This window comes from Cervus canadensis, chromosome 25 (assembly GCF_019320065.1).
Source record: "Cervus canadensis isolate Bull #8, Minnesota chromosome 25, ASM1932006v1, whole genome shotgun sequence".
Lineage (NCBI taxonomy): Eukaryota > Metazoa > Chordata > Mammalia > Artiodactyla > Cervidae > Cervus > Cervus canadensis.
Genome location: NC_057410.1, coordinates 20,807,915 through 20,819,932, shown reverse-complemented (window position 1 = coordinate 20,819,932; position 12,018 = coordinate 20,807,915). Strand labels below are relative to the sequence as shown.

The 12,018-nt window shown below is 37.9% G+C and overlaps 1 protein-coding gene across 4 annotated transcripts in view; it reads left to right on the top strand.

Moving 5' to 3' along the window:
• NELL2 (neural EGFL like 2) overlaps nt 1-12,018 on the top strand; it is a 438,955-nt gene that overhangs the window by 125,868 nt on the left and 301,069 nt on the right. For all 4 annotated transcript variants that reach the window (XM_043447184.1, XM_043447185.1, XM_043447186.1 and 1 more), the window contains one exon: nt 2,035-2,185. In XM_043447184.1, the coding sequence (XP_043303119.1) occupies nt 2,035-2,185 (151 nt within the window). The remainder of the gene's footprint in view (nt 1-2,034; nt 2,186-12,018) is intronic.

The following is a 12,018-nucleotide window of genomic DNA, read 5'->3' as shown; positions in this document are numbered from 1 at the left end:
CAGACAGGAAGAGGTGGTGCTGTGATGGATCAGAGTCCTAGCACAGAGGAAGCTGTGGGTTAGGAGTGAGGTGGGATCGTTTTTCAGTGGTACATAAGAATTATTATTATTTATTTTAATTTTTGCACCCAGAGATTAAATCGTGGATGGTGACAAAGACAAGTATCTGTCACACTGGCAGACAAAGCCCTGCCTATCCTGTCCAGCTTTCCTGCCCAGCTCCGTTCTGCAGTGGCTGCTGTTTGCTCTTTCAGCCATGTCATGCCCTTTCACACCTCTCTGCTTTTTCATCAGCTATGTCTATGGCTGGAATGGTTTTCCCTCTCTTCTCTACCTGGTGAAGATGTTGAAAGTGTTAGTCACTCAGTCATGTCTGACTCTTTTTGACCCCATTGACTGTAGCCCGCCAGGCTTCTCTGTCCCTGGGATTCTTCAGGAAAGAATACTGGGGTGGGCAGCCATTCACTTCTCCAGGGGATCTTCCCAAGCCAGGGATCAGACCTGGGTCTCCTTCATTGCAGGTGGATTCTTTACCGTCTGAGCCACCAGGGAAGCCCGTAATTCCTGACCAAATACCATCTGTTTCATGAGCTCCTTCCCTCCAACTGATGTTGGCTGCTTTTCCTTCTGTGGTCCAAGAACACTTTGTATTTACCTGAAAGAACACTTTGTATTTACCTGAAAGAACACTTTGTATTTATGCTGAAAATGACAGCATATCTTTTATTTTATTAGGATTATTTGTCCCCTTCTCTATTTTATGACTAACTTGAGGGCTTCCCCATGTGTGTGCATTCCCAGTGATGGACACAAACCAGATGGTTACATTTTTATTCCATAAATTTGTTGGGCTGGAAAAGTGGGAACTTTAGATTAATCCCATAATCTCTGTTTTATCAAGGTAGTTATTCTGAACCTGATTTCTGCTACACTGCTCCCAAGAGAATGCTTGGCAATGTGTGGGAGAACTTTGGTTGTTACAATGACTAGGATTGGGTGCCACTGACATTCTTTGGGGTAGGACCAGGGGTGTAAAGGCTCTGCGGTTCCTAGGACAGTTTTCAAGGAAGGATTGTTCTCTCCCAATGCAGGGATCTTCCCCATTGAGAGCTCCTTATCTGGTCTACTTAGTCTAGAACATAGAAACCAGTGGAAGGATTTGATAACAGAAACTGCGTTCTGGGTCCCATCAACCTTTTGCTCACACTTTGAATAGGAAAGTGTTTTGCTTTGTTGGCATTTGGCTTGAATGATAGGCTTTATCATGTCCACTAAGTCTGTCCCTGGCTATTTTTCCCATATCCTATGAGTCCTGAGGTTGGAGCTGCAAGACTAACCCAAAGGGAATTGCAGGATAAAAATCTACTCTTCTACTAAAATCTCTTGTCTAGTTGTTCTTTAAATCAGGGGAGAGGGACTTGGGAATTAAGTTCTCTGCATTTCTTTCAAAAATATGGCATGATAATTTGATCTTAATGTTTCATCCAGTGCACAGAAGGCTGAGAGTGACTAATTTCAATGATCTTTTAAAAAATCTATTTATAGCAAGCCTTCTGGCTACAGATATCAATGTGAAAGGTAGCACATTGATTTAAATCCAGTTTTCTGTCACAAGGTGTCAGAAAAGCTAAATGGCTCTATCATGGTCTCTTAGGTCCTGTTCTCGGAAGGACATCTTTTTGTTCCATTTTGACACTGACGTGGCCATGGTATCCAGGCTATAGGAAGAGTATGAGCAGAAAACTTGGAAGCTCACTTCTTCAAACAGGCTTTTTTGACAGGCTTCTTTGATTCCTTGTCTCAAAGACATTTTTGAAAAAAAGATCCCTGAAATATAAGCTCAGTCACTCATGTGGTTTACTGTCTGTGTTATGTGTAGCAAAAAGTGTTTTTGAAAGAATTTACCAGGAGAGTCTGGAGCTTGATATTTATCAGCAATTACTTGTAATGTTCTGAAAGATGTTGCCTGTAAAGGATACTATAAAGGATAAAGGACCAAATTCTAGGCTATTTACTGTTTGTTTCCCTTTTTAGATACTCCCAGAAGTATAAAAGCCTCCACTGCTACAGCGGAACAGTTTTTTCAGAAGCTGAGAAATAAACATGAGTTTACTATTCTGGTGACCCTAAAACAGACCCACTTAAATTCTGGAGTGATCCTCTCCATTCACCATTTGGATCACAGGTATGTGTGACTGCTGGAGTTTCCTGTGTTTTCATTTTGTATAGTGAAATTAACACATTAAAGAGAACTAAATAAAAGTGAGATAACAGGATTGGTTTAAAACAGCAAAAATAATTTTGCTGAATTATGCAAAATCACAAACACAGGTAATTGAGATCAGCCTAAAAGCAGAAGGAGCTGCTGTTTTTGGTGTTGCTAAAAGCATGCAGAAGTTACCATATTCTTAAAACCCATTTATTAATCACTAACTTCTTCATAAGATATCCTACTCAATGTTAAAGTCAAATATACTTCTTAATTGATAAACAGATAGCCACAAAAATACTGTATTCTGTTTCTTTAAGATATTGCTTGGGTTTAGAGTTTAATAGTCTTAAAATTTTAATCACAGACAAATGCATTCTTTTTCAATGTGTTTCTTAGACTGTGATAGTTACAACTATTCTTGGGATGTGTGTTGAATCAAAATGCTATCTGGTATTTCCTAGTTTCTCGCACATGTGAGAAACATGATTTGGGAGCTGGTGGGAGTAGTGAGGAGGAGTGGAGAGGGAGAAGAAAAAATTCATTCATGACACTTAGAATATACATAAATTGCTGCTAAATAATATCAAACAAGTTAAAGTGATTCCTTCCTGAAAGAATAGCCATGGTTCTGACAATGAAAGTTCTTTCGTGTTCATATTTTGAGTATCCACTTTGTGACTATTGGTGGACCTTGGGCAAATTACATAACCTCAATTTCCTCATCTGTAATACAGGGAGAGTAATAATACCTTCTTCATAGATTGTAGTAAGGATCAAAGAATGTATATATGTAAAGTGTTTTACATATATAATGGATTTAATGATCCTATTCAGATGTGAGCAGAAACCTCTTTTCCTGGTTTCCCTTATGAGAGATGGGACAGTCTGGGACTTTGCAAATCTTTGCTAAACACTAAAGGCCAAATATATGTGGAGAACAAAATATAGAAAATCGACTCATAGAATAGGGTTCTTGATCACATTCTACCTGGATTACTCACAGTATTTAAGGTCCCATCAAATTCTGTCTTTAACCCCAAAGGATTATGATAACATCACAAGCCACTCACTTGGGTTTTTCCCCCCCAGGTTTTGGCTTATTTTTCAGAGGAGGATGTCACCCAAACATTTACTGAGTAGTTGACATAGTCTCTTCAAGACTAAGAGCAAGAAAGGGAGAGTTCCACCTCCCAAGGATTCACTAGGATTTTCCCCCTTGGTGTGTTTCTTTCCTTGTCTTCAGGTAATTGATATCAGGGGAGTTCCTTGCTTACACCACTGTGACCCTGCCCTTCTTCATTGGGCTTTGGGCAACATGATTCACATACAGCAAAGGATATTGTTCCTTCACAGAGCAGCCTGATTTATTGCTGATTATTTCTGCTTGCTAAGAAAATTTCCCCTGTATTCAGGCACTATATTTTTCTGCCCTGTGGCTTTTCCCCACTACTCCATTTGTAGATATTGAAAGGATATGGTGGGGTCCAGCTGCTTGCTGCTCACAAGCCAATAAACAGGCCAGGTTGGTGGAAAGGAAAGTTTGCTTTATTTTAGATGCCAGCAACTGGAAATGGGGTGAAATCGGATGGACATCTGTCCTAAAATCAGCTCCTCCCCGCTGGCAACCAGTGGGGAAAGAGCTTTTATAGATAGAAGGAGGGGCTATGTGCAGAGACAGCACAGCCAGCTCTGACAGTCATCTTCAAATTGGTCATCAGTGGTCTGACCAGTGTCATCTTGGTTGTTTTAGGTGCAGTTAATCTTCAGTTCCAAGGTCCATTTATTCCCATTTTTTTGAGACCAGTTCTCAAAATCATGGCAGCTCATGTCCAGGGCACAGCCTGGTCATCATGCAGTTAACTTCTCCGCCTGGTGTTTTGATATCTGTAAGACAGCTCACAGGATATGACTCAGAATATTATCTATAGCCCTTGAGAAAGTGCTAGAGGTCCTTGACTTTGCTTAATGACTGCATTATTATTTGGTCTCGTTTGATTGTTTTCCTTTGTTTCCATCTGTTCTCACTCTTCTGATTAAACTTATTCTTTGACTAAAGTTTTCCACAGACAAAAGGCAGGCAGAGGACGTGGTGGGGAGAGCAAAGACCACAGGGTCCTGCTTTGTTTCACAGGGACGTGAAACTCGCCAACCTTCTTCCAGATGACACCTCAAAACCATCCCGTCTAAATGGACGATGTTCTGTTTGGTCCCTAGAGTTGAATATATTAACTCTACAAATGTTTGACCAGCATGGATTCCATATTATCTATCCCTGGTGCCTCAGAGGTTAAAGTGTCTGCCTGCAATGCGGGAGACCTGGGTTCGATCCCTAGGTCGGGAAGATCCCCTGGAGAGGGAAATGGCAACCCACTCCAGTATTCTTGCCTGGATAATCCCATGATCGGAGGAGCCTGGTGGGCTACTGTCTATGGGGTCCCAAAGAGTTGGACACGACTGAGCACTTTCTATCTGATACTTCTTACAACAGTTTCAAATTGTTTTTTTTAGCACCTTAGACGTAGTAAGGGTATATTGATATACCAAGCCTTTATTAGATAGGTCCTTGAAGGCAGATTGGTGTCAGACAGATCCTTTGTTACTGTTCCTATAAAGTAGACTTGTTAAAATTATATGTAGGACTTTATATTGACTTATTTCAATTAAAAATAATGTTTACTTTTTTCAAATTAGCATAGCAATGTATTTTCATTGTAGAAAAATTGGAATACTGATAAGTATAATAAAGAAATAGGAGAACTCATACAAATCGTATCACCTGAAGAAGACTATGTTGAAATTGTCATATTTTAATCCAGAATTTGTCTGTGTATAGAGATATGCCATATTTTGTTTGATCAATTCCTTACTTTTGGATACTCGACTCATTTCTTTTTTAACTTTAATAAATAGCACAAGATGAATATATTTATGTGAATCTTTGTGCTTAGCTCTCATGCTTTCCAGTTATCCTTGCTAAATTTATTATTAATTATTCATTTATATTATCTATAAATTTGATAACATTTACATAAATAAATACTATATTTGAGATATAGGATTTTTTTATGATATTAAAATTATCTGTATTGGTAATTCACTTTTTCATTTGCTTAGCAGCAGCAGCAACAGTAAGCCAATAATTATTAAAGGCTTATCATGTGCCAGGCAGGGTGCTCAGTGCATTCCGTGGGTTAGTTCATGTTATCATCACGTATTAGATAATGGTCCAGAGTATGGATCTGGAGCTGGACTGTGTACATTCCAGTCATAGCTCTAAGACTGACTGGCTTTGTGACTCATGTAAATCACTTACCTCTTCTGAACCTCAGGTTCCTCATCTGTAAATTCATATAAAGTACTTGATAACCCTAGAGAAAAAGTTCCACAGAAGTCGATCATATGGCAAGGTCATTATTCTCATTATCATTTTACAGATAGGAAAAATAAGCATTAGAGATAAATAAGAGATAAATAGAGATAAAAATAAGTTGTCACCATATGAAGATACCAAATAGTTATTGACTATATTCCCCACCCTGTACATTGCATACTCATAACTCATTTATTTTATAACTGGAAGTTCGTACCTCTGAGTCTCCCTCACTTATTTATCTCCTCCCCTCAAACCCTCTCTACTCTGACCACCACCTGTTTGTATCTATAACTCTGTTTTGTTATGTTTATTAATTTGTTTTAGGTTTTACATTCCATATATGAGTGAAATCATGCAGTATTTGTCTTTCTCTGACTTATTTCACACTTGGCATCATTCCGATTCTTGAGCCCAGAATTTTTTACCTGTCTACTCTGACAACTCCTAACCTCATGTTACCCTCACAGACCTTGTGCTTTGTTGGTTTTTTTTTTCCCTATTATTACTGCTGACAGTATCTTTCTTTCCTTAAGTCTTATTCTCACAGATCTCTTTAGTTTCGTCATTTCCCGAACACTTGTTTATTCTCTGCTGACTTTTACAAAAGATTAAAGTGGTATATAGAGAGATATCTATCTGAGCTTCCCTGGTGGCTCAAACGGTAAAGAATCTTCCTGCAACGTAGGAGACCCGGGTTCGATCCCCTGGAGAAGGGAATGGCTACACACTCCAGTATTGTGGCTGGAGAACTCCATGAACAGAGGAGACTGTCAGGCTATAGTCTATGGGGTCACAAAGAGTTGGACCCAGCTGAACAACTAACACTTTCACTTTTACTTTCATAGCGATATCTACAGGACAATAACATAAAAATAAAATGAAATATACAAAGTAGGGCAAAGAAAAAATAGACACCCAGTTGGGTGATTAAGGGAAGACAACTATTCTTAATTCTGAGACCAGAGACATATTTCTCCTATGACCTATTTTTTTTTAAAATTACTCAGCTCTTTTATTTTTATTTAACTTTTGAAGTCTCTTATGACCTTATATGGGAAAATGTATTGAATGCCTTTAAAGGAACAAGTTCAGAAGACCTTGTATCAACTGGTTGCATTAAGACACAGCGCACTCAGAAAAATCAAGTCTATAACCACACCAGTAACATGCATCTGTGTTGAGGGTGTTTGAAGCAATACTGCCTGCAAGGCCTTAGGCAGTGTGCGTGAAAGTTCTGTGCAACCACGTTTTACTGCTCAAATGACAGTAGCACCTCCTGTATGAAATCCTGATAAAATACCTTGTCTTCCAGGCAATAGCCCACATAGATTGCTTTTTCCAGTGTCTTGAAAATAATATTAAATTCAAGTTAGACTTCTCTGATAAATCCCAAATAACAGTTATTCTTTGTTGACAGTTAAGTGAGACTTAGTGTTGAGCTTCAGCAGCAATTGAGTTGGAGGAAATACTGACATTTTTTTTTTTTTTTTACAAAAATTGAGGAGCCAACAATGATATGCTCGAACAGAAGGTACCTATGTTTGCCTATGGTGGCTGAAGTAGGTGATTCCTAAGGGCAGGGCCAGACTTTTCCTGGGGAAGTAGAACAAGTTCCACTCTCAAGTACTGATGGATGAATCCTCTAGAATGTAGAAGTTTTAATTATGCTGCAAATCTGAAACATTACATGTAATACTTACAGTGAATTTTACAAATTAGGAAAAATCGCAAAGAAGGAAGCAAAAATCATCAGTAATTTTACTTGACTGGGGATAGTTTTTACTAATACTTTCAGTTATACTTGTCTATTTAAAATGAATAGATATGCTATTTTAAAAATTGAATCACACTGGATATAACATTTTATAGCTTTTTAAAATTTAGCAAAATATTTTGAGGATTATTCCATGCAAATAAACATTTGCTTATAATCTATTTGTTAACGACCAAAGAGTATTCCATTGCTGGATGTAAAGGAGGAGTGCAGGAGGAAAAGATTGGGAGTTTGGGATTAGCAGATGCAAACTGTTACATATACAATGGGTAAACAACGACCTGATATACAGCACAGGGAACTATATTCGGTATATTGTGATAACGTAATGAAAAAGAATATGTGTGTGTAACTGAATCACTTTACAGCAGAAATGAACACAGCATTATAAATCAAGTATACTCAAAAAAAAAAAAAAAAAAGCTAAACTAAGTATCCCCAGAATGTTAAATTTTAATCAGTAGAACTATCTGAGGTAGGCACTAAGGTGACTAGTTTGCAAAACATGTCCTGGATAAGTGAATACATTTATGTGCTTCACGGGATGGTCAGCTGTTAACTAGTTAAATGTTGAAGAACGGCTGTCAGAATAAACAAATGATCTGTCGTCCTTTACCTGGCAGTGATTAGACGTGGGTCCAGCTCTCCATCAGATCTGTCCCAGTTCACAGACGAGCTCTTCCTGCTTATTTCCTAGTTGCTTTTGGGGGTGGTTGTGGTGAGGTGGTAGCGCTCCACTGACCTTCAGTTCTTGACTGCTTGGCAGAAAGCAAGAACTTGAATGATTCCCCATTAATAAGCCTCTGTGAGTTCCACCATATAGAGCCTACTGTGGAATAAACCCTAAATAAACATTAATGTTACTACTAGAGATGAGATGCTGCTGCTTCCCTGATCCTCGTGTCAGTCCCTGGCTTCACTTTCATCTCCATGCAATTGATGATAGTGAGTTCTGAGATATCTGGCTATTTGCAGCTTGCTCTGATGCCAGATGAAGTAAGGAGAATCAGAGAGAAATAGAGGCTGTGGGGTATGTCAGCTCCAGCACTGGCAGAGATGAAGAAAAGTGGCATCATTCAGTAGGACTATAAATGCCAGGCACAGAGGCCTGTCTGCATCATCTGTATGTTATTCCTTTTCTTTCTGCTCATCCAAAGCATGTTCACACTCCAGAACTTCGCTCACAGCTCCATGAAGCTTTTACTGACCTTCCCAGTTTACATTCATTGCTTCCTCCATGAACCTCCAATGCCTTTTTGAAATTTGGGCCACTCCTTTTGTCATTCTAACAAATGACATCTTACCTTGTTTTAATGTTTCACATATATACATATGTATTATTTACATATGAGACACTAAAAATATTATTTACTGCCTTTGATCACAATCATAGCAAATATTTATTGAAGATTTAAAAAATTTAAATTAAAAAAGATTGGTAATACATCCTGTGGTTCAAAATTGACAAGGCACCATAGGATAGAGAGAAAAAAGTCTACCTCCATCCATGTCCCTGGCCACTTGATTTCTGTCCCTGGGGGCAACCACTATTATCCTTAAAGACATTTTGAAAATAAGAAAAACATAAACAAGAAAATATCTCTCAGCCAATCAGTGGTGTGCTGGAGTGGGCTGATACTGGCTGACAGGAGTTGAAACTTTGTGAGCTGACTGACGTTACTGCTCTAGCTTGAAGTAGGCTATGGACATCAGCAAGTGCTACAGAGCAGAGCTTATTTAAAAATATGCATTTTTATTGATAAATATTCTTTTTTTAATGAGTCCACTTTTTTTTTTTTGTATTTTCTTCTATCTTCCCTAAACAAATGGATAAATGAACCAGTATCTCAGAATTGTTTCTCTAGAGAACAGAGAGCCAAACATTAAACATTTACCAGTGTCACTGTGTGTAGTTATGGCATCTAGAGACAAATCTACTCCAGGATGTAGCTTTCTAATCCTTTTCCCAGGTGTACTTATGCATTTGTGTGAAATTTTATGTAGCTGACAACATTTTTTATTAGATTTTTTCCCCTTTACTGTGAAGGATTATACAGAAAGTTTGCATACTCCATTTCACCTGCCACGCTGTCATGCAAAGTTAGATGCTAAATAAATATTTGGTGGATGAAGAAATGAATGAAAGATCAAGAGAAAGATCATCATGAGTGGACCAGGAATCATAAACGACATCAGGAAGTTTTCTCCAGGCTAGGGCAAATGATCTGGAGAATGTTCAAATTGCTGTATTGATGCAGGGTGCCTAATCTGTCCTGAAATGTCATTAGCCCTAAGCATGAGGATTTCACTAACTGGCAGGTCCTGCCTCCAAATGACAAGTTCTTAGCAAATAAGACACCTATAATGAGCTACATAGCAACATCTCAGCCACAGTGTGAAAACTGGAAACCTAATCACACAACTTTGTTGGTTTGGACATAAGAGACTAATGGATATGCTCTGGGTTTGGGGGTGTCTGAAGTGAGCTGAGAGCAGGATGGAGTGGGAAAGGCAGGCATCATAGTATCTCGGGATTGAAAGTGGACTTAAGTCACATCTTGGTATTGAAACACAGCTTGAAATAAAGTGGCATCATTATGAACCTGCTAGGAACCTCCTCAGGGCTTCCCTAGTGGCTCAGAGGGTAAAAAATCTGCCTGTAATGTGGGAGACTCAGGTTCAATCCCTGGGTTGCGAAGGTCTGCTGGAGAAGGGAATGGCTACCCACTCCAGTATTCTTGGAGCTTCCCTGGTGGCTCAGACGGTAAAGAATCTTCCTGCAAGGTGGGAGACCCAGGCTTGATTCCTGGGTTGGAAGAAAGGAATGGCTACCCCGCTCTTGCTCATTAGCAGTGAGTGCCCTGGTGCACTGTGAGTAGGATCTCATTTGGTCTCCCAACCTGAGATGCAGGTTTCAAGTGATGTTTTCAAGTAGGAGCTGCTATTAAAAACTGGACCACAAATGTCATGTGAATACAGTGTAAAAAGGTTGTTGGCTCTTCTGTCATGTCTGTATATGTTTAACCAACAATAGTTTTACCTAAAAACAACAGACAATAATATATGGCACTTTATGTCTGAAAGAATTAAGACCCTTAGGCAGATCAAAGGAGTTTTCTCATCATTACAGTTTTCTGACTATTGTGTTTTGAAAGGATAAAAAAAAGACTATAGAGAAATAATTCTATGATGTTAGTTCACTTACTTATTTATACGAGAAACATAGAAGGGAAATATGAAAATAGTAAATACTCACTGAAAAGTGAAAGTATATTTGTAAGTAAAAATGAATGATAAAATTTCCCCAAATTCCAAAAGGACTCTGTTTTCTTTTTCCATATTTTACAAAACTGCAATTTCTTCAGAATAAGCAAGATCCTTTTGTTGTCCTTTGGTGCTGATTTGGTACAGTCCCCTAGGTTATATTCTGTGACTTATGATACTTCTCTTTATTTAAGATAGTCTTGGATTTATATATATAAATTGATTTTCATGAGATTAATATTAGAAAATTTTCTGATATGCATATATTATCTATGCTTCTAACTTTGAATGTTTTGCAAATAGGATACATGGAAATAATTTATGGCAATAGGTGTGCAACTATATACAAAACTGTCTTGCAGTTTGCCATGATCTTCTATATTAATAAACTTTGAGGTGAAATAAATGAGATTTTTTTCAACTCTCTTAGCTGTAATTATTGTACATTTTGAATGAGTAAGAATGTATTTATGTATGAGGCTGATAAAATATATCTTCATATTTGTGAGTGTTTGTCATGTATTAAGCCATTTCTTTCTTGATATTACTAAGTAAAAATTAAATTTACTGGCAATATTTGCTTGGCTTAATGGTTCTGAACTAAAAGATGACTGTTTATTTTGGATAAAATTACCATACTGATGTTATAGTTACTATACTCTTTATTTTTTGGTTGCACTTTACTTAATAAATAACATTAAACATAATAAGATTTATAAATTCAAATTTCAAACCCAAATTCTACATAATTAAAAAAAACTGCCCTTATATTTTATTCTCTTAAAGTGTGTTTCAACATCATTATTTATCTGTAACAAAATTGCATCTTTAATTATTAGGAAAGTTGCAATATATATCCTAATGTGGTTAAACCTACATGTACCATTCATTACAAGGCAGGGTGAGTTGCTCATCAAAGAAACTCAGTGAAATTAAGACTCAGCAAGCAAATGAGATTTCTCTTATTACTTATATGTACCAAATTTTTATATAGGTTAAGTGATAGAAAGAATATAGAGAGTTAATATAATATAATAAACAAATACAATGTAGTTAATATAGAGAGGTTACTTCATGGAGCACAGACCTCTTTCTCATGCTGAAGAAGCAAGGCATTCTTCTCCTTCTCGTCAGCACTCCATTCTTTCTTCAGAGCCAATGAGTGAATCCATTGGCTGCTGCTGCGGCAACTAACCATGGACTAACCAGCCATACTCACAGCCACACATCACATGTGTGGGCTCTTCACTTCCCTAGACAGAGGGCCGGGGTATTTCTAGGTTCCTTCTTGTTTTGACCATGTCCAGTTATCAGGCCTCAAATATCTTGGGCCATTACAAGACCCTTCTGCTGCATCCATCTTGTACCTTGTACTTCCTTACCTGCTTTCTTCAC